General features: G+C 34.5%; 1 protein-coding gene and 2 non-coding genes across 10 annotated transcripts in view; 2 read left to right on the top strand and 1 right to left on the bottom strand.

The window, feature by feature from the left end:
• Positions 1-24,033, bottom strand: part of ADAM32 (ADAM metallopeptidase domain 32) — a 155,943-nt gene that overhangs the window by 11,305 nt on the left and 120,605 nt on the right. For 6 of the 8 annotated variants that reach the window (XM_077152538.1, XM_077152539.1, XM_077152541.1 and 3 more), the window contains 5 exons: positions 22,699-22,782; positions 12,221-12,308; positions 10,915-11,070; positions 4,026-4,064; positions 509-547 (listed from right to left, as the gene is read on the bottom strand). In XM_077152538.1, coding sequence (XP_077008653.1) covers positions 509-547; positions 4,026-4,064; positions 10,915-11,070; positions 12,221-12,308; positions 22,699-22,782 — 406 coding nt within the window. Of the gene's footprint in view, positions 1-508; positions 548-4,025; positions 4,065-10,910; positions 11,071-12,220; positions 12,309-22,698; positions 22,783-24,033 lie in introns of all 8 variants that reach the window. The other 2 variants (XM_077152540.1, XM_077152546.1) reach the window with 1 other exon arrangement.
• TRNAE-UUC (transfer RNA glutamic acid (anticodon UUC)) lies at positions 19,192-19,263 on the top strand. Its single transcript has one exon. It is a non-coding gene; the product is annotated as a tRNA-Glu (tRNA).
• Positions 20,685-20,791, top strand: LOC143678394 (U6 spliceosomal RNA). The gene has a single exon (XR_013173206.1). It is a non-coding gene; the product is annotated as a U6 spliceosomal RNA (small nuclear RNA).

Raw genomic sequence — 24,033 nt, 5'->3', positions numbered from 1 at the left:
AAATGGAGGGATACTTAGTTAAACTTATTTTGTAATACTGAGAGGCTATTGAAGATTTAGAATGTTCGTTCCCTTAGGATGCTTTTTCTTCAGCAAATTCTCCCTAAATGATCCAGGTAAACATTCACTCACAACATACATATTGAGTTTCTAGTTGTTGAGCCTTCAAATAAAGAAGTAATGTTTGCTGTTGTGTATTCTAAAATAAGGAATATAAAAAGACCCTGTTTATGAATTTGCTTTGTATACATTTCACCAAACATTTATTCCTTTGTTTCTCAAGGATAGACTCCCAAGATACATTAATTAAACTTAAGGAAAAAGGAGATCGACTATTTCTATAAATACACACTAATTACCAGATTGGCAAATACTAATGGGTTTTTGTTTCTGTTTTTGGTGCAGTACTTCATCAATTATGGCTGCTCAATTAATATTTAGCAATTAATATGTTCATCACAATTTTTAACACATACTTATTTTAAGAAAGCTCTCTTAATTTACTTACCTGCTAGCATCTGTTTCTCTGCTGCTTTCTGATCTGGAACTAAATGAAAATAATGCCTCCAAGTTAACACTTTTAAAATGCGCCTACTTAATGAATTAACGTCAAGCCGTTTTATAACCAGCCTTACTAATCACGGTAATGAATAATCTTAAAATATCACCAAATTAAGGTATGCAAATAAAAACACTCTTATTTATCCATATACCATGACCATAATAAGTGTAAATTTCAAATCCTCAACTAGAGAGAGGAGCAAGACAACAGTGATGTGGTTTTTTTTCTTATCACTCCCCAGCACACAATTTGAATACTTTTTAAATGCTTGATTCTGGCCTTCAGATTCCAACCTAATGCTTTATTTCTTGATAAATAAATTACTGCAGATTGTGGTTTAAAACTGACCAGGTAACACGGCCCTCCTATTCCATACATATTGAGTAGAAAAAATAATACAAAATGCAACCTGAAACTTAAAAGAAAAAAGGGACATCTCCTGATGCTAGTAAACTGGAGGAAATTCTAAGCTCAAACGGGTAATAGGGACTAAAGCTGAATGACTCCAGGGGTATTGATTCAGTTATACACATCAGCTTTAAAAAGGAGTTGAAAGCTCCTAGAAGTTAGAACTGAGCTGCTTCTCTAAGCTTGAGAGCCATGAAAGGTCATAGCACCCACGAAATGGGGATAGTAAAATCTGTAACCAGAGGACTTTGAGATGCACCAGAAAAATTGCCTCAAAGGGATAGAATGAAAAGGATCACCTGGAGGCACAAAAACTCCAAGCACTTAAATTGACTTGGGGACATGGATGGCTAAAACATCACATAGGAAAAGAGTAACCTTAAGCCTGCATCAAAGTGTAAATTCAGGACCTACTTCCCTTGAAGTCTGGATTTCCAAGTATAATAATTATTGTAAAAATTCATGACTTAGAAGTGTAAAAATATGTAATAGCCTCCAAACAGAGGCTCCTACAAAGCAGAAAATGCAGAATTCCAAGAGGCAATCATTGCCACTTAACCTTACAATTGAAGGGAAAAAACCACTAATAGGTAATGTCCACAACCATAGCATAGCAAACAAAATAATTCATATACCAAGAACTATACATAACAGAAAAACTTCAGAAAAGAATGTTTGGGATTTACATAAAGAAAGGAATATAATCCATGAAACAAGAAATGACAGAGTTGGAAAAAAGAATTGCTGATGTTTAAATTGTTTAGGTGTCACCCAGAATTCTAGATTAAAAAAAAAACATATAAAGACCAGTTAAGAAAAATGGAGGAATTTCAGAGAAAGAATATTTAGAAGTGGGGAGCCAATATTTGAAGAAATAAAGCCTAGGAATTTTCCAAAATAAAAGAAAAGAATGAAGACGGGGCAATGGTGGTTCAGTGGCAGAATTCTCACCTGCCATGATGTAGACCCAGGTTTGCTTCCCAGAGCCTGCCCATGCCAAAAACCAAAAAGAAAAACAGAAAAAGAAAAAGAAAAGCATGAGTCTTCACACTGAAAGAGAATACTGCATACAGCTCCTAATTAAAAAAAAAAAAAAAAAAACTCCACCAAAATACACTGAAATGAGAACAGAACTCTAAAGACAGAAAAAACCTTAGAGGCTATGTGAGGCACAATTCTAAAGATAACCCTCTAATATTCCTGTCCCTTGGTTATTCAATCAAATTCTAATATAGGTATTGTTGTGAAATGTTTTGTAGATGTAATTAAAGCCCTAAATCAGTTGACCTTAAAATTCAGAGATTGGATGGATGGGGTTGACCCAATCCCCTGAGCTCTTTAAAGTGGCAAAATGGTATAGAGAGATTCAAAGTTTTAGAAAGACCCAAGGAGCCATGGTTGCTTTGAAGTTGAAGGCAGGTACATGAGAAGCAATGCAGACAGTTGTCCCTTGGCTGGCAGCTGACAAGGAAGCAGGGACCTCAGACCCAATGAATTCTGCTTACGACCAGAAGGAGCTTGGAACTAGACTTCTCCCAGAGCCCAGGCTGGCCAACCCCTTGTTATCAGCCTGGGGAGGATCCCAGACAAGTCTGCCCGGATTTCTCACCTCCAGAATTGCAACATAATAAACAGAAGTTGTTTTAAGTCACTAAGTTAGTGGCAATTTGTTATTCAGCAATAAAAAATACAAATGCTATAACAGATAAAAAATTTGTATTAAACATAAAGATATTAATGAATCAGCACTCTAACAGAAGACTTATCTTCGTCGTGAGAAAATGGCCGACTAAAGTGATATGTGTTCAAACAGCTGAGGCAAAATCACCCTCGATGCAGGAGTCATACCATATAAACTTAGACTCAGCAGTGAAAATGAAATAAAGACAATTTTAGCCTGATAAGATAAACTGATGGAAATTTAAAACTATGTGCTTCATCAAAGGTAAACTGAACATTTTAAGAGTGAAATTAAAAAAAAAAGAGCAATGGGCAAATAAAGTGGTAAGTATGCCATGAAACCCTAGTATTCTTATATGTATATGTATATATACATATATAAGAGTAAAGAAAATAATAATATGGAAGAAATAAGAAAAGAAATGGGCTAAGACTCATATATTGTTACAATAAGATTATAAGTACTTATTAAATCTAAAATCACCAAATTAATCACCACGCATTTTACTTTTAAAGAAAATCACTAAAAGAATATAATTAAAAATATAATGACCAATTAAATAGAAGGAAAGAAAGAATAATAGCACAATCAATATAATGGAATTCAGGAAAATAGAAAAAGTGTTTAAAAGTATGATAAATAGAAAAAAACAAACATGAAATGGTAGAATTTTGTCTAAATATGCCAGCAAACATGTTATAAGTATATAAACACTCTAAACTCACCTATTGCAGAACTCTGAATTTATATATTTTAAATTCCATTTGTAGGCTGTCTTTAAGAGACCAACTTAGACAATTTAAGAGGATGAAAAAGTAATATCAGGTAAACTTAGTAAACAGAAAGTTGGTATAGCAATTATAAACCAGTAAGAAGTGAATTGATGGCTAAAAAACATTAATAAGACAAAATGTTTATTAATGATAAAATAAACAAGATGGTTATTCGGACAGCATAGTTAGTTCTCTCTAACCCATTATTATTACAAAAATTTAAAAATCTAGATTCATGAGCTTTCTGTTATGTATAATCTATCAAGTTTCAGGCATTTGCCTGTTTAAGCTGTATACTAACATAATTAAGGTTGCATCATTTTAGGCACTCTACATCCTTTTTCTTTACTAATTATACATATACTACCCCTTATTTTATTTTTAATCCTTGTTTCCCCAAAGTAGACTTCCAATAAACATTTATTAAATGAAGATTAATTTATTAGAAACTAAGTTATCATATACTAATAGTCTAGTTTTCAGTGCATTTCTTTGCCAACCGAAACTGTTCAAACAATACTTATTAATTAAGCATGAATCATCAGCTTGCTCCTTGTTGGATTTCAACATGTATTTTTAAAACAGCTTCTAATTTACTTACCTGCTGGCATTTGTATGAGTGCTACCTTCTGATCTGGTTCTAAAAATTGAAAATAATGTCTCAAATTACTACTTTATGAATGTCAGTCCATTTTATTAGCAGTATTTTCGCTTTTAGAAGACTAGTCAGTAGTAAGGAAAACAATGTCTAAAGGTCAGAGAATGAGATATGCAGATAAGTAACATTCTTATTTTCCCATAGATCTTATCTGTAAAGAAAGCAAATTTTAAATACCACAGTGAGGAAAGTATTTAAAAAGCACATTTGCTTTTTCCTTATCAGTTCTGAGCACAGAATATGAGATCGATTCTGAATGCCCGATTCTGACCATCAGATTCCAACTGAACTTTTTAACTAAGGGTTAAGTCCACTGCCTCAGTAAAACAACCAATTAACACACCAAAAATTATAAATGATTTTTAAAAACTGTTATGGAAGTATATGGGAAATTTGTACTTTTTGCATGATTTTTCTGTAAACCTACAGCTACTCTAATTAATTTTTTTAATAGGCTTTAATATAATATTACCCACAAGTCTAGAACAAGACATTGATAGAGGAAAAATTGGTGAAATTAGCAATCTAAGGAAATCAAAAAGAATGTGAGATGCAGAGATTAAAAATAATACGTGAAAGCATATTTACAATTCATGAAGTCAGACTACCAAACCTGGCCAAGGAGAAGTAACAGACTGGATTTATTTTCCTCCCTGAAACAATTAAATATTCAGACAAAATATATGAAATAAAGGTTTTCAGGCATTGGTTACCAGGTAGTACAGGACAGTGAACTCTGACAGAGAAGAAATAAGCAATGATTTATGTTTAATGATTGATTCCTTATTGCATGGAGAGAGTTTCCAGGCTGTATTGCAGTGAGGGCATGGAGGCAAAGCCCAGCTGTCCGCCTGGGTTGAGGTGATAGAACTGGGAGTCTAGGAAGGCCAGGGAAGCTAGAGTTAGCAGGACAGAAAATCAAAGAAAGAGCCATAGAGAGAGCTCCTGAGATTTGCAGAGACCTCCCCTTTGAGTTTTCTGCACAGTGTGTGCATGTGAGAAAACTTCCTGAGCCAGATTTAAAAAAAAAATCTGGAGTGAGTAAAGGGAGAAATTCTTTGTTCTCACTCAGGGATAGGAATAGTTTGTGCTCTCACCTGAACTGAAATATCTCATAATTCATGGGAAGTTGGGTGGAGTTACTATGAAGGGATAACCTTAGTAGTGTTATCAGACTGTTCTGATCTTGCTTAACAAAGCTTAAAAGCAGTATGTTGGAAGAATTGGATCTACAGAAAAAAAATACTGTATCCATACCTATCTAAAACAGATTCAAATTGGATATAGACTCAAATGAAAAACCTAAAACTATAAAAGCCGTTTAGAAAAAAAGACACTAAAAATGCTTTGTGAAAATGGGTTAGGTAAATATTTCTTAGATAAAAACACCAAAATCATGATCTACAAGGGAGAAACTGGTAAAGTTTATATATTCTGGGTAGAAGTCCTTTATCACATATGTGATTTACAAAATATGTTCTTCCATTTTAAGGTCTGTATTTTCATTCTTTTAATAACCTTTCAAAGAGCAGAAGTTTTAAATTTTGATGAAATACAACTTACCAGTTTCTTCCTTGTAGATCATGATTTTGGTGTCTTTAAGAAATATTTACAGTTTCAGCCCTGCCCAGTCAGACAGAGTCTGGGCACAAAAAGGTAAACACGTTCTCAGGATGACTGAGCTACTGAACAGGGCCATCTGCTGGGCATACAGAAAAGTGCAAAGGAATACTACAGGGATTTTCAACAGAGCTTCTCCAGACCCTATCCCAGGCTCATCAGAGCCAGTCTATGCTCCCTGCATAAGAACCCAGCCCTGTTTTGGCTGAGAAATATGAAAACTCAACAGTTAAAGCAGTGTCCTAAAACAAACCAAGGTCTTTCTGGCCAGCAAAAAAACAGCAGCACGAGAAGCCAGCAGACTTTGCTGTGGTGCCCAGTGCATACCCCACCCCCTACTCCAGAAGCAGGCTACTGTGGGTGCCTTGTTTTGGGGGGAAATAGGGGGAAAACCAATCTGACAACTGAGAGAGACAAAGAACAAAGAGCAAAGACAACCAACAAGAAAAGTCTAGGCAAAAGAAAAAACGAACAAACTCCAGTATAAACTAATCCAGAAAAACAGATGCCTAGACACCAGCAAAACATTATAAGTCATATAGGAAGCATGAAGATATAGCCGAGTCAAAGAAACAAATGAACACTTTAACTGAGACACAGGAGTTGAAACAACTAATTAAGGATATTCCAACAATCTTCTAAATCAAATCAACAAGTTGAAGGAAAACGGGGCAAAAGAATTGAAGGATATAAAGACAACACTGGGTGACCATACAGAAGAACTTTAAAGCATCTAAAAATGAATGGCAGAATTTATGGGAATGAAAGACACAAATGAAGAGATGAAAAACATGATGGAGACATACAACAGCAGATTTGAAGAGGCAAAAGAAAGGATTAGTGACCTAGAATACAGAAATCTGTGCTCCAACACACAAAGGAACAGATAGGCAAAAGAATGGGAAAATGTGAGCAGGGTCTCAGGGGAAAGAAAGATAAGATGAAGTGCATGAATATACGTGTTATGGGTGTCCTACAAGGAGAAGAAAGAAAGGGGGCAGAAAGAGTAGTGGAGGAAATAATCACTGAAAATTCTTATGAAAGACATAAAAGTACAGATCCAAGAAGAGAAGCAGCATACCCTAAACACAATAGATCTGAACAGACCTACTCCAAGACGCTTACTAATCAGATTCTCAAATGTCAAAGACAGAGAATTCTGAAAACAGTAAGAGAAAAATGATCCATCATATACAAGGGTAGTTTGATAAGACTAAGCGCATATCTCTCAGCAGAAACCATGGAGGTGAGAAGACAGTGACGTAATATATTTAATATACTGAAAGAAAAGAAATGCCAACTAAGAATTTTTTATCCAGCAAAACTGTCCTTCAAAAATGAGGGAGAGATTCAGTGGCAGAATTCTTGCCTGCCATGCTGAAGACCTGGGATCAATTCTTGGCTCCTGCCCATGCCAAAAAAAAAGAGGGAGAGCTTAAAATATTTACAGATAAATAGACATTGAAACAGTTTGTGAACAAGAGACTTGCTCTACAAGAAGCTAAAGAAAACACTATAGGCAGATAGGAAAAGATAGAAAAAAGAGTTTGGAAAGGAGAGTGGAAATAAAGATTATCAGTAAAGGTAATGAATAAGGTAAAAAGAAAGAAAAAAATAAGATATGACATATAAAATCCAAAAGAAAAAGTGTTAGAAGAAAGTACTGCCTTTATAGTAATAACATTAAGTGTTAATAGCTTAAACTCCCTAATCAAAAGGCATAAATTGGCAGAACGGATTAAAAACAGGACCTATCTATATGCTGTCTACAAGACACACCCTTTAGATCCAAGGACAAAAATAGGTTGGAAGTGAAAGGTTGAAAAAGATATTTCTGCAAAAATAACCACAAAAGAATGAGAGTAGCTATACTAATATCAGACAAATTAGACTTCAAATGTAAAACAATTAAAAGCTTTCCCTCTAAGAACAGGAACAAGACAAGGATGCCCATTGTCACCATTATTATACAACATGTGCTAGAAGTTCTAGCTAGAGCAATTAGGAAAGAAAAAGAAATAAAATGCATCCAAATTTGAAAGAAAGAAGCAAAACTTTCATTGTTTGCAGATGACATGATCCTATATGTAATAAAGTCCTGAAAAATCTACAGCAAAGCTACTAGAGCTAATAAATGAATACAGAAAAGTGACAAGATACAAGATCACCATGCAAAAATCAGTACTGTTTCTATACTGTAGTAATTAACAGTCTGAGGAGGAAATTAAGAAAAACATTACATTTACAATAACAACCAAAAGAATCAAATATTTAGAAATAAATTTAACCAAGGACAAAGAAGACCTATACACAGAAAACTACAAAACATTGCTAAAATAATCAAGGAAGACCTAAATAAAAGGAAGGACATACTGTGTTGGTAGATTAGAAGACTAAATATAGTTAAGATGCCAATTTATCTAAATTGATTTATATATTCAATGCAATACTGATTAAAATCCCAACACCTTACTTTGCAAAAATAGAAAAACCAATAATTAAATTTATTTGGAAGGGCAGGGAGCCCTTAGATAGCTAAAAATATCTTGAGAAGGAAAAATGAAGTAGAAGGTTTAGAACATATTACAAAGCTACATGGTCAAAACAGCAGGGTAAAGACATAAAGATAGATTTACTGACCATGGAATCAAGTTAGGTGTTCAGAAGTGGACTTTCTCATTTCAGGAACTGATTTTTTATAAGGTGGTCAAGTTGACTCAGCTGGGACAGAGCAGTCTATTCAACAAACAGTGCTTGGATATCCATATTCAAAAAACTGAAAGAAGACCTCCATCTCTCACCTTATACAAAAATTAACTCAAAATGGATCAAAGACCTCAACATTAGAACTAAGGCCAAAAAACTTTTAGAAAAAAATTAAGGAGATATCTTAAAGATCTTGTTATAGGTGATAGTTTCCTAGACCTTACACCCAAGTGTGAGCAATGAAAGAAGAAATAGATAAATGGGGTCTCCTCAAAATTGAATGTTTCTTGCATCAAAGGAACATGTCAGGAAACTAAATGGTAGCCAACACAATGGGAGACAATACTCATAAATCACATACTGGATTTGGGCTTAATATCCAGAATATATAAAGAGATCCTACAACTCAACAACTTAAAGACAAACAACCCAATTATAAAATGGGCAAAAGACACTTTTCCAAAGAAGAAGTACAAACAATTTAAAAGCATATGAAAAGATGCTCAACTTCACTAATATTAGGGAAGTGCAAGTCATAACACAACAAGATCTCATCTCACACCTACTAGAATGGCCGTTATCAAAAAAACAGAAAACTACAAGGGCTGGAGAGTATATGGAGAAATATGTATACTTTTTCACTGTTGGTGGGAATGTAAAATGGTGCAGCCACTCTGGAAGGTAGTTTGCTGGTTCCTCCTAAAGCTAAGTATAGAATTGCCATATGATCCAACACCCACTACTAGGTATATACTCAGAAGAACTGAAAACATGGACACAAACAGACATTTGCACACCAATGCTTATAGTAGCCTTATTCACGATTTCCAAGAGAGATGTTTACAACCCAAGTGTCCATCAATGGGTGAGTGCATAAACTGTGGCATATACATACAATGGAATATTATGCAGCTGTAAGATGGAATAAAGTCATGGCATATGCAATGGTGTGAATTAACCTTGAGGACATTATGTGGAGTAAAATTAGCTAGAAACAAATACTGTATGGTCTCACTAATATGAACTGATTTTAATAAGCATACTCTCAGGTTATCAGGAGATAGAAAGAGCATAGAGAATGGACACTTGATGCTGAAGAAGTACAGAACATTCAACAGAACTGGTTGTCAAGTTTCAGTAATGGATAGCACAATACTGTGAGATGGTAGCACATTATGGTAAGTATAATGAACAAAGTTGAGTGAGAGTATGGTTGAAAGAGGAAGGCTGGGGCATATATGATCCAGAAGGAAAAACAGTTGATAAAGACTTGGACTGTATAACTTAGCAAAAATCAATGGTGATTAAATGTGCAAATATAAGAAAGTTTTTACATGAGGGATAACAAGTGAGCATCACCATCGTACCGTGTTGAAAATGGAATGGTGTATGGAACAGATACAATTAATGCAAACCAGGGTCTATGCTTAGCAGTAACATTGAAGTTATCTTTCATTAATTGTAACAAAAGCTATATACCAAAGCTAACTGTCAATAAGAGGGGACCATAATGGAGGGGTGTGGGATTTTTGGTGGTGGTGTTCTCTTTATTAGTTTTCTTTCCCTCTTCTTTCTTTGTGGAAGAAATGGAAATATTCTCATATAGATTGTGGTAGTGAATGCATAACTAAGTAATTGTATTGGAAGCCATCGATTGGAAGACTTGGGATGGATTGTATGGTATATGAATAACACTTTAAAGAATAAACAGAAAGGTAAAGCACTAGAGAAGATATGGAGAGAGACATATACCAATTAATGGTGCAGTCTCTTTGGAAAACAGTGTGGTGGTTCCACAGGAGGCTAAGTATGGGTTGCCATGTGATTCTGCAATCCTATTGTTAGGTATATACCTGAAATCAGGGACATTAATAGACATTTGTACACTGGTTATTTTTGACAGCAGTATTCATGATTTGCAGTGGATGGATGTGGCCTGAAGGTACATTGACAAATGGCTGTCTGTCACCTTATTCTGTGCCTTTGTGTCAAAATATTTCTTTAAAAATAAAAATATATTATAGACGAAATTATAAATTTGCCTTCTGAAAATTTTACCCTAATAATATTGTTTAAATTATTTCTTACATGAGACAGAAATTATTTCTTATTTGAGGCATTATTTCTTACATAATGAAATATTTCATTAAGTCTATAGTAGGGCCCGGAAACCAGTGCTGGGGGTAATAAATACTTCTGCTGCTTTTCCTATAGGTGACTCCCAGATTACACTTGAGAAACACTAGAATTTGAAAACAATAGATCTGGATACATTTCAGTTCTTCCTCTCTCAAGTATGAGGACAATGAGTCCGGCAAGTTGTTTAAACTGTAGCTCCCAAATTTTTACATCTTTAAAAACGGGGATATTAACAACTACTTCACACAAATAAATGAGATGCTGATATAGAACTAAAAATCCCTGTTAAAACTCTTTGCTGCTGCTCATCCTACTGCCTTACGTATGACCAAAGTCTAACTTCAGAATAGAAATTCAATTTACTCGCTTCTTAGGGATTCCTCTTCCTTGGTGAAAAACTTTTTCACATGATTCCATTTCACAGCTATTATTGTTGCGACAACAAGAATAGGTAAAGAAATGTAGGAACCTAGAAGCCACCAGGTCTTTCCAACCTTCCTGAAAACTCTCTCTATGATTGCACCTACAAACAAAAACACATAAAACGTCAGAGAAAAAAATTAAGCTTTCTACTTTTACTTGTAAGTTGCTGGAAATTGATTACAATAGTCTTAACTTTATTGTTATTCAATGAATATAGAAAAATAGTAATAGAACAATAATACATGGAATTATCTCCACAACCTTTCTTTCTAAAAGCATGGATACCAAATTTCAGAAAGGTGATGCGTCTTGCTCAAAGTTTTCTACATTACACAGCAGCCAAGCAAAATCCCACCCTAATGCTACAAGAGGTCCAAATTGTCAATGATATAGGGTCCATGTAATTAATTGCAAGTTTACCCAAATTTGCATTATGACAGGAATTTTACTGCATTTATGCATATCCTGTTTTCCTTCATGAGGACTTTTGGATTTTTTTGACATTGGGGATCTATTTTTACATATCATTACGCCACTACTAAAAGGACACTGGCATAAAACTCAGATTTGATTTCTAACCATATCTACCACTTGTTAGCACTCAGTACCTAGGTATAAAACATATCTAAGCACCAAAAGGAGAGGGATTTTGTTTTGCTTATTGCTACACCCCCTGTGCCTAGAACAGCATGTGGCATATATTATTAGTTCAATAAAACTTTGCTAAATAATGAATGAAACAAACTCAAGTTATAGTGCTCAAACAGAACATGGTGCTAGCATCCCTTCTGTCATCTCTTTGGCAGCAACTTATATCATTTTTTCTCACTGAAACTCAAAACCTTCGCAGTAAAAACTTGTCTTCTATTCCCTTTATTTCATCTGTATTGGAAACACAGTAGTAGTGTTAGACACAGAGTAGCTGCTCAGTAAGTGTTTGTGTAGAGCCAAAATGACAGGCTCACACATAGAAGGGAAACAGGTCGAAAGATAATTAAGAAAGAAAATCAATATTGGTACAGAGAAAATTAAAAAGTACTGTCTGCTTCAGTCATATTTGAGTTGTTAAGATTAGAAAAGAAAGCAAGAGTAAGAAGACATATTTGGTTCCCATTCCTTGAGTAAAGTTTGATGAGTTTTAATTACAAATATTAATCTTTTTTTAAGTAGAAGAACTCTAAATTTCCTTTCATGAAGGAAAGCACCTTGAGAATTTTATTAAATATATGTATAAAGAGATAGGTACTTGCCCTCTTTCTCAGACAATCTAGCAGATGCGCTGCAATTTGGAGGACTGAAGCCCTGATGACAATGGCATGTCTGTTGAGAATCACATACCTAGGATCATTTAAAAAAATTAAATAATCATTTTTAAATATTCTTTCAGAGGAAGTGAAATGATCACATGGATCAGTGAGCTTACTTTTACATATTCACCTAGTGAGATTTTACTTATGTGATTTATTTAGAAGTATTTCTACAAATCAAATGCTTGTGTTCTTAGATTGAAAAAAAACAGCTGAAAAGTAAGCCTCACAATATTTGCATCAAGGACATCTAACACCTTCACAGTTTACCTGCCAATATAGTGTATAATTTCAAAAACGCATACCCCAAATTCTCAGGAAAATGAGGCTCTTCCAACTGTGAGCCGGAGTCAACTAGCCCTGGCTCCCAGAGCCGACTGTGCACATCTCTTCCCACCTCCACATTCTGTGACATTATGTCAGTAGCTCGAACTGCTCACACCTGCAAATTAGGACTTTGCAGTCCGGTTGTTAAGCATTTTATCCTCATGGTGGTTAGCTGTATGTGCCGACTTAGCTAGGTTAGGGTGTCTGTTTAGTCGTTTGGTCAAACACGGACATATTTTCTGATGTGAGGGTATTTGCTAGGGTGGGATTAGCATCTACAGCCAGTTGCCTTTTAAGTAAAGGATATCTCCCTCGGTAATGTGGGTGGGTCTCACCCAATCGGTCGGAGGTCTTCACAGAGAGAAGATAGGGTTTCAGAAATCAGAAGGAATTCTGACTCAAGACTCCCCCCTCCAATCCTTCCTACATTTTCCAAACAAATGAATTCAGAGTCAAGAATTCAACATCGCTATCACCAGAATTTCCAGCCTCCAGCCTGCCCTACCAGTGCAGATATGCCAGCCCTTACATAAGCTAATTTCTTATAATAAATTTATTTAAATGAATACATAAATAGATATACATGCATACATTAGCATATTACATATATGCATACATACACACAAATACCTACATATATCTTATTGTTTTACAATCTCTGGAGAGCCCTGACTGATACATCCACCATACCACTGCCTTAATCAGGATCAGGAGTTACTTGTCTGTTTGCTTTTTAAAAAAAAATTTTTTTATTTTTGGCATGGGCAGCCTCTGGGAATTGAACCCGGGTCTCCGGTATGGCGGCAAGAATTCTGCCACTGAGCCACCACTGCACCACCCTGTTTGTTTGCGTTTTAACCAATGTTTCTTTTATTCCTAGCAGGCATCAGGTATGTACAGTATGACATTAGGAACTTATGGGTTCTCTAATTAATTATAAATTAATAGCAACCACTTTATTTTGCTTGTTATGTGTCAGTATCCTAAGCACTTTATAGAGATAATCTATTAAATCTTCACAACAGTCTCATGAGGCAGGGACTATTATTATCCCCACTTTATAGATGAAGAAACTGAGGTGTATTTGCTGTAAGTTACACAGCTAGTAAGTGATGGAGCCAGGATTTGAACCCAGGCATTCTGGTTTCAGAGGCCCTCCCCTGACCTAACATGAAATACCTCTCAATTTATATTGACCAATAAGTCTATCCTTATGCCACATTGTTTTGATAATTGTAGATTTTTGGTAAATCTTGACATCAGGTAATGTAAGTCATCCAACTTTTGGTATTTTTTTTCAATATTGTGTTGGCTATTTTAGGTCCTTTGTATTCTTATATGCATTTTAGGATAAGCTTGCTAATGTCTATTAAAAAGGTTGCTGGAATATTGATTAGAATTACAGTGAATTTATATAATTTGAGGATTATTGACATAATATTATTGGATCTTCTGACTCATGAACATGTTATAACTGTCCATTTATTTAGGTCTTCTTTAGTTTCAGCAATTCTTTTATCGTTTTCAGCATACAAGTCTTGCACATATAAATTTATCCCTAAGTATTTCATGTTTTGGTGCTATTTTAAGTGACATTTTAAAAAATTCCTTTTCCCAATTATTTATTGTTAGTAAACAGAAAAACAATTGAATTTTGGAAATGACCATGTATCCTAGACCTTGATAAATTAACTAATCAGTACTATAATTTCCTGTAGATTCCTTGTGATTTTCTACTTACATAATCATGTTATGAGAATAAAAACACTGTTACTTCTTTCCCAGTCTTTATCTTTTAGTGCGCTCTATTGCACTGACTAAAAGCTCCAGTACAATGATGAGAATAGACAAAGTTGCCTTGTACCCAGTCTAGGAAAAAAAACACTAAATATGATGCTAGCGCTAGTCTTTTTGTGAATGTCTTATACCTGATTAAAGAAGTTCCCTTCTATTCTTACTTTGCTGACAGTTTTATCATAAATAGCTGTTGATTTTGTCAAATGCTTTCTGCATTTACTGAGATGAACGTATGGTTTTTCTCCTTCTGTTAATATCGCAAAATTACACTGATTAATTTTCAGATATTAAACCATATGTATGTTTACTAATGCTGCCAAAAGGCAATGTACAAGAAATGGAACAGCTTTTAAAAAGGGAATTTAATCAGCTACAAGTTTACAGTTCTAAGACATCCAGAGAAAGATGCCTTGGCTCAAGGAAGGCTGACCTGGGAAGTCACGTGGCTGGTATCTGCTGGTCCTTGCTCCTGGTTTGCTGCTTGCAGCTTCTGATGCCAGCGGTTTTCTCTCTAAGCATCTGTGGGCCTTCACGAAGTTCCTCCAGGACACAATTCTGGGTTCTGACTTGCTTAGCATCTCATGGGAAGGCACATGGCGACATCTGCTGGACTCTGCCCATTTCTGGGCATCTGCTCTGTCAGCACTCCAAGCATCTCCAAACACCCATGTCTCTGTCAGCTCCGAAGCAGCTGTTCTCAAGTGTCTGCATCTGAGGTTTCTCCAAATGGGCAGAGTCACATCTCCATCTAATCAAAAGGCCACGCCCACACTTGGATGTGACACATTTCCATGGAAGTAATTTAATCAAAAGGTCACACCCGCAACTGGGTGTGCCACAGCTCTGTGGTGAGCGTCTAATCAAAGTTTCCCACCCTAAACAATAGGTCTTGCCCTGCCAGTTTGGATCGGGGTTAAAGCATGGCTTTTCTGAGGTACATAATAGTTTCAAACCAGCACACCATATATTCCTGGAATAAATCCTACTTGATCATTAAGTATCATAATTCTTATATATTACTAATATTATTAAGAAATTTGCATCTGTGTTCAACAGGGAAATTGTTCTGCAGTTTTCTTTTTTTCATAATATCTTCATCAAGTTCTGGCCTCATAAAATAAATTGAGAAGTCTTGTCTTCTATCTTCTGAATGAGCACGTGGAAGATTGTTATTAGTTCTTGCTAAATGTTTGATAAAATTCACCAATGAAATCATATGGATGTGGAGTTTTCCTTATAGTTTTAATTACAAATTTCTTTAATAGATGTTAGGCTATTGAGATTTTCTGTTTCTTCTAAAATGACTTTTGTACATTCGCTTCTTTCAAAGAATGTGTCCATTTCATCTCAGGTTATATTCCCTTATCTTTTTAACGTGTGCAGGTTCAGTACTGAGACATCCATTTTCAATTTCTGATATTGGTAACTTGTGTCTTATTTTATTTTCATCAGTTTACATGGGAATTTGTGAATTTTATTGATACTTTAAAAGAAACATCTTTTGTTTTCATTATTTTTCCCAATGTTTATTTTTATTCCATCAATTTCTTCTCATTGAAAAATTTTTTTCTTTCTAACTACTGAGCTCAATTTGCTCTTCATTTACTTATCTCTTAAAGCATAAATATAGATCACTGATTTTGGACTCTTACTTTTACTATAAGGATTTAAGTCTATATATTTCTTTCTAAGTGCTACTTTATCTGCTTCCCCCAAATTTTGATATGCTGCATTTTATGATCATTCAGTGCAAAATATTTTCCTATTGCCCTGTGATTTTGTCTTCTACTCCTTGTTTTTTTAGAGCCGTATTGTTTACCTTTCAATAACTATCTAGAAATCTATTACTGATTTCTAATTCAGTTACACTTTTTTCAGAAAACATACTCTCTATGACTTTCAAATTTATTGACACCTTTCTATAGCCTGGAACATGATCTATCTTGATAAATATTATAGTGCCCTTGAAAAGAATGTATCCTTCATTTTGGGGGTATACAGCCCCATAGATGTCAGTTACATCAAGTAGGCTGACAGTGTCACTCAGTTACCATCAGTCACTTAGCGAGGATTACTGAACTCTCTAACTGTAATTTTGGATTGTCTATTTCTAAACTATAGAACTTCTAGAAGAAAACAAAAGAGAAACTCTTCATGACGTCTGAGTAGGCAAAGACTTTTTAGATAGGACACAAAATGCACCAATCATGGGGGAAAAAAGAGAAACAGCATTTCTTGAAAAATTAAAAGCTTTTGCACTTCAAAGGATGTTGTAAAAACAACTGAAAAAAGAAATGACTGACTGGGAAAGATTATGTACAATAAATAAACATATCTGACAATAGATCAATATTTAAACTATAAAAAGAACATTTAACTCAATAATAACAATAGCAATAACGCAAACAACCCAATAAAAAGGGATAAAGAATCTGAAAAGACAATTCCAAAAACAAGATATATGATTGCTCAACAGCACACGATGCTCAATATCATTACTAATCAGGAAAATTCACTATGGAATCATTAAAGGGCTAAAATTGACAAAACTGACAATTCCAAATGTAGGTGAGGATGTGAAAAAATGGAACTCTCATGTGTTGCTAATAAGAGGGTAAAATGAAACAACCTCTTTGAAAAACAGTTTGGCAGTTCCTTACAAATATACATTTATCATATGATTCAGTGATTCCACTCTTAGATATTTGCACAAGGGGAATGAAAATATATGTCCACAAAAATACTTGTGAAAACATATTCATATGAGCTTCATTCATAACAGCTAAAACTAGAAATAACTAAAATGTCCATCCGTACGTGAAAGGAGAAATAGTGTAGTATCCGCATAATGGGATATTAACAACAATAGAAAGGACAAACTCCTTTGTCTAAATATATTATAAATACCACAATACATTAGTCTGTTGATTTTTACAGTCAGTTGTATTTAAAATTTTTAATTAAATTATTTTGCATTTACCCACATAATTTTCACTTACAGTAATCTTCATCCTTTGTGAAGATCCAGGCTTCCATCTCATATTTTTCTTCCAGCAGAATAATTTGTTTAATATTTCCTCTAATGCAAATCTTATAGCAATGAATTCTCTCAGAAATATCTGAAAAAATTCCTCTTCTTAATTTTTGAAAGATTTTATTGTGTACAGAATACTAGATTGACGGTGTTTACTCACTCTTAAATGATGTCATGCAAATGTTTCCTAGCTTAATATTTTCTGACAGACTTGATGTCATTCTTATCATTTTTCTTTCAGACATAATATGCCTTTCTTCTCTGGCCACATTTAAAATCGTTTCCTTATTGTTGCTTTTCAATAAATTGATATGATGTGCTTTTGTGTGTATATTTTTTTATGTTTTTCCAGTTTGAGGTTTGTTGAGCTTCTTGGAACTGTGAGTTTATGGCTTTTATCAAATCGTGAATATTATTTTGTTAAAAATGTTTCTGGCCTCCCCTCTTTCTCTTCTTCTCTGGCTCCAGCTACATACATTCTAAATCAGTGATAGTCTATCACAGGTCACTGGGCGTCTTGCTCAATTTTTAGCCTTTTTTATCTTTTTGCTTCAGTTTCAATAGTTTTTATTACTTCATCTTAAAGTTCACTGATATTATCTTCTGCAACATCTATTTTGCTGTTAATCCCATCCAAGGAAATTTTCATGTTGGGTATGGTATTTTCTACTTCTAGAAATTCCATTTTTTAATAGCTTCCATTTCTCTTCTTCTTATATTTATTGGAAAAAAACTTTGAGATTTTCTATAATTTTTAAAGTTTTTAACAGCTAATCATTTTATTTGGGGGTCTATTTCAATTAACTAAATTTTTTCTGCTTGTATGGGTATTATTATTCCCCTCCTTTACATGTTTATTACATTTTTATTTTATGCCAGATATTATGAGTATTACGTCTGGATTGTGTTGTTTTCCTTTAAAGATTGTTATACTTACTGCTGTGAGGCAGTTTTAAGTTATTCAGTGATCAGCTTAATCAAGCTTATTTTTAAATTTTCATGGGGGCAAATTTAGAATATTCTTTTCTCTGTGGTCCATTTAGTGGTGCTAGCAAAATATGACCCTTATGGGATCTCTAGTGGATTCCCAGGGTTCAGGGAGAACTCTTCACTCTGGTTGATCATAACTCAGATGTCTCCTGGTCCTCTGAGAGTTCTGATAATTGTTCAGCTTGCAGTTCCCTCATTCTCTCCCTAATCTTATGGATCTTCACTCCACTCTTGTGTGGCTTCATATTCATTAGTAGACTCATGCACACCTCTAAGCAAATTTCTGGAGCTCTTTCTCCACATTGTTGCCTCTTCTCTTGAAATCTCCTTCATAAATGCCACCCACTTCAGTCTCCTGGAATTCTGTTTTCTGTCTCCTCAACCTGTGTGCCTGTGGTACTCAGCCTGGGATCTTACTCACAGCACTGCAACCCAACAAGTGTCCTCAGGAAGAAAGCCAGGGCGACCTGGAGCACGTACCCTTCATCATCCTTCTCTTCCCAAACAAAGTCCTGTGCCGACTGCTACTGAATGTCTGAAAACAATCGCTTACTGCATTGTTAACCATTTTTCTACTTATTTAAGGCAAGAGTGTAATTAAAGATCCAGGTACGCTATCATAAGCCAGAAATATCGACAAACTTATAGGAAAAGCTTAATTTGTCTACTTTTTCACAAAAGTAGAAAGTAGCTTCACCATTTCTCCATTATACCTAAAGTCCTCATGTAAAAAAAAAATAATATATATATATATATATATATGGGTGCATGGGTAGTTCAGTGGTTAGAATGCCTGCCTTTCATGCAGGAGACCCGGGTTCGACTCCCAGACCATGCACCACCCCTCCCCCCAACCAAAAAAAGAAAAAAAAAATGTATATATATATGTATATATAATATGTACCTCTGGAGTTCAAGTTATGATCTTGAATACTATTCTCTTTTCAAAGGTACCAGTTTCTCATAGAGTAGCTGATTCCATAAATGGGGCTGGACAACTAAAGATAAATCTAAAACTTGTTTGTGTTGCCTGAATAGAAACGAATATGCAAATATCATTAATTTTCCTAAATACTAAATATATTGGGGAAAAAACCTGCTCACACCAGCAACCAAAAATATGGACTACCTAGGAAACTTTTAAGAAGTATGCAATATTATGTGATAAAAACCATAAAACTTTCCTGAGAAACAGTAACAAAGGCTTGAATTAATAATCCAAGACAGAAAGGATCTACAAAATAAAGATTTCAAAGACTTCACAATTTAATTTATGCCTATTATGGAATTCTACCAAAAATTCCTGTTGTAAAATTGGGGGATAATGCCAAAATGATTCTAAATTTTATCCTGAAGAATAAATTGGTAATATTAGTCCAAATATTTTTAAACACAAGAACTGGGATATTTTACATATTAAATATTAACATGTAATTAATTTTACCAATTGCTATAAATTAAAACACATCCTACTGGTGCAAGAATATTTAGGTCAATAAAAAAATAAAACAAGTAGCCCCTAACCACATCTGTCAAATGAATAATATACGTAGAACCACATCTTAATGTGAAAAATTAAAGCCCAGTGGACAAAAACACATGAATAGATAATTCTCTGATCAACGCCTGGTTATTAAAAGCATGGAAACATGTTCCATCTCACCAAAATCAAGGAACGTTTCTTTAAACCTACAATGGAGAACTTCTCCCACATATTAAGTTGGCAAAGATTAAAAATGTAATAATGTTTAGAGTTGAGAGGAGTAAGTGAAAGAGGCATTCTCATATGTTTATCACCACGTGAGCATTTATAAAACATTCTGGAAGGTATTTTAGCAATTTCGGTGAATATCCTGAAGGGTTTTCCCCTTTACATTCAGTAAATTCACTTCTGGGAATCTATCCTACAGAGATAAGAATGCTCGTAAAGATTTGTATACAAGCTTGTCCATCAAGGCACATTTTTGTGATAGTGAAGAATCAAAAAGGACATGTTTTGGATGCATGGATGGGTCAGTGGTAGGATGCTCGCCCACCATGCAGGAGATTCCCGGCCGATGCACCCCACCCAAAACTAATAATAAATGTTTAACATAAAAGAATGGTTAAAATAAATAAAGTTATATAATTTCCCGAAATGTAATGTTTCAAAACATGGAAAGATCTCTAGGAGTAAAAAAATGCTTTGAGTGGAACAATAAAGCATGCTGTTACATTTCACACAAAATACTGATTCTTGTCTGTTAAAAGAGTGAATGAGTACTCGCTTCGGCAGCACATATACTAAAATTGGAACGATACAGAGAAGATTAGCATGGCCCCTGCGCAAGGATGACATGCAAATTCGTGAAGCGTTCCATATTAAAAAAAAAAAAAAAAAAAAAGAGTGAATGAACAAGTGAATGAATGAATCTACATACTCATACACATAAGCCTATTTGTTGAATGAAGGAATAATAAAGTTTTATACGTGTACATACACAGACAATGAAACAAAACTGACGGGAAGTATTATCTCTGTATTGTATAAGCATGGTTTTTTTTTTCTCTAATTTAGATTTCTAAGATTCCCAGGTATTTTTTGATGAACAAATAATACTGCTATTGTGGGGGAAGAAAAGAACAAATAATATCCAGGTACGTGAAGGGATGAAAACTTGGATTGTTAACAACTTTTGTAACAAAGTTGCCTTGTTGCAAAAATCAAATTTAGCCTCCATACAAGTTTCATTTGACATGCTAAGGGTGTTCAAAGGTAATGTTTATAGCATTTATTGCTCAAGGGGATTGAGGATAAGAGTAGAGATGAGAGAAAGGAAGTAGTTTCTTCCTTTAAAATATGAAGTGTTTCAGTGTTTGGGGAAAGCAATCTGGCTGTAACAAATCTATTATTAAAATTTTAACAACATATACCCTTCCCAAGCAGTCACACTTCTGGTCCTCTATGTCACAGAAATATAAGTACCAGCTTGCAAGGACATATGTACCAGGATTCTTATTTAAACAATGTCTATTGAGTTGGAGGGATTTAAGTTAGGTATTATTGAATGAAAAGGCTAGATTCAGAAACTATCTATACGAATATATCATCTATATAAATGTACATAGTTTCTTTCCGCAAATATTTGCATGCCTACTATTTGCCAGGCAAGAGTTTAGGCTCTTATAGTTTATTAACTAATTTATAAGTATATGGACATATAACCTGTACCTGATTAAATGAACCTGGAATAAACTAAGGGATAAGAAAATATGGGGGGACTGTTAATGTAGGTTTGGGCAGAGAGGCTGGTGCGGGGTAAAGAGAAAGACTGGAAAAGCAAAACAAAAAAACAGTACTAAAAATCTATCACATATATAATGTTATAACATTTTTGTAATTATGGAAAATTTTTTAACTTCCTGAATATATATAGTACACAAACACACATTTTAAAGAATAAACTGCAATAAAGCATCATAAGTAGGTAGACATTTCACAGGTGAAAAAGATAGTTCAATGATTATGGTTTTAATACTAATAACATACCACAATTTGATTTTTTATCATTCTACCCTGAAAACATCTTACATTGTGAGATTTTGGATTTGTCATTTTTCTGAAAAGCAATTCATGGAAAGCCAATTTGCCTAGGTCAGTTATCTAATGTTTGTCTGATAGTTGATTCACCAAAGGTTGTTTGATATTTGGATTATCAAATGATAAACCGAGTATTTATTGTTTAAGGTATTAGTTTATAGCAGATTGATTGGATGAGTCAGTTATAACAACTTTGGAACATTTCTGTGAGATTCTAGTAGACAAGTAGCTTTCATTCAGTTTTCACAAAAGCATTTGCATGAATTTTCAATCTATCTCTGCCCAGCTGTCTCTAGGTATATCTCAGAGTCACAAAGAAAGTACAATTTATTAATTTAACATTTTTGTGAGAGCAAAAAGAAACTACCTTTATTTGTTCACATACACAGGAATTACGGCAAAATTGTCTTCCCTTTTTGAATAAATTGATACATTTATTGGAATATTTAACACCTTCTGAAAAATACCCACCTGTAACAGTATATTTGTTTAGGTCATCAGCAATTTAATGCTACCATTCTCTAAAACTGACTATGGCTACTGAAGTTAGTAAACCATTCAGCTCTACGTTGAAGCTAGACACAACAGGGCTTGATACATAGTAGGGACTGAATAAATGTTGAAAAAATGAATGATGCTGAAAAGTGTCCAAAATAGATGTAATTAGAGGAAATATAAATCACTGCTACTTACTCCATGTCCATTGCACTTCCGTGAACAAGTAACTGATAGATTGTTAATTATTCTTGATTCTACACATTCACCATTTATACAAATCTAAATAAAAAGACACATAAAAATGTTTCCAAGTCAACATTACAATCAACTATAAAATCATAACCAAAGAACCACTTTTGATTACAATACCCTGAAATCTAACAAAACTATTCCTGAGAGAACAATTAAAGGAATGCCCGATATTCATTGCAAATATTACCAAAATTTTGGAGAATCAATTCAATATGATTAGAATATATTTAAGTTTTCATAAAATATGAGCTATTAGAATCTCCTAAGTATTTAATTAAGGTAATACACATTTTTGTTAAAATATATTAGCAATCTCTCTCATTCTCTTATGGCATGTATTAAAAATCCAGATATGATCCTTTTACAATTTAAAGTATCATAATAAAAGGAGCAAGGGTATACTCCAAATTCCATTATTTATAACAATCTCAACTTCCCCTTGCTGCAGTTTTCTTGCATGAGTACAATAATACATTTTTTTTTTGTATCTGAAGATTTTTTGTGAAGTTAAAATTAGATAACATATATGCAAATAATTTCCTTTTAAACAGTAGAACACAGCACAACTCTCTCCAAAGAAATGGACTCACAGAACCCTTTCTAAATCCAGTGTAACCCTTTTAAACCTTTAATGGGTTGGATCTTCTTCTTGGTTTTTGACCATGCTGAGTGTCTAACTCCTCTTGGAATGTAGTACCTATTGTCTGCCTGCCTTAACTGAAACTGGGATGAAGATTCCTGCTATCTAAGGACACTAAGTTATAGAAACAAAAGTTCCAAGAATGTGCCATTCTAGGTGATTTAAAGTATTGTGATGGTCTGAAGCTGTATGGAACCCCAGAACAGCCCACATTCTTGGGGCTAGTCCATTCCTGCGGGTGGGGACCTATAGTGCTTGGGACCTCTTGGTTAGGTTATTTCCATCGATAGATGCACCAGGCGGAACTTAATCTTCTTACTGGAGTCGTTTATAAGAGGAAAAAGATGGAGAGAAGATGCAGGAAAAAAATCCTCAGAGAAACTAAGAGAGACAGAAGCTGAAAGAGAGGAAGGACACACAGAAAACAAGAGAGGAAGCCACTGAACCCAGAAGCTGGAAGCAGTGAAACCCAGGAGAGAAGGGAGAGAGCAGTGGGCGGTACCAGGTGCCTGCCCATATATGTGACAGAGGAGCTGAGGACTGCCAGGAGCCAGTCTTTGGGGAGAAGGTATTATCCTACTGATGCCTTAATTTGGACATTTTCATGGCCTTAGAACTGTAACTTGTAAGCTAATAAA

The sequence above is a fragment of the Tamandua tetradactyla genome, chromosome 3, assembly GCF_023851605.1.
Source record: "Tamandua tetradactyla isolate mTamTet1 chromosome 3, mTamTet1.pri, whole genome shotgun sequence".
Lineage (NCBI taxonomy): Eukaryota > Metazoa > Chordata > Mammalia > Pilosa > Myrmecophagidae > Tamandua > Tamandua tetradactyla.
The sequence above is the reverse complement of the archived record's forward strand: the minus strand, read 5'-3'. Positions and strand labels throughout refer to the sequence as shown.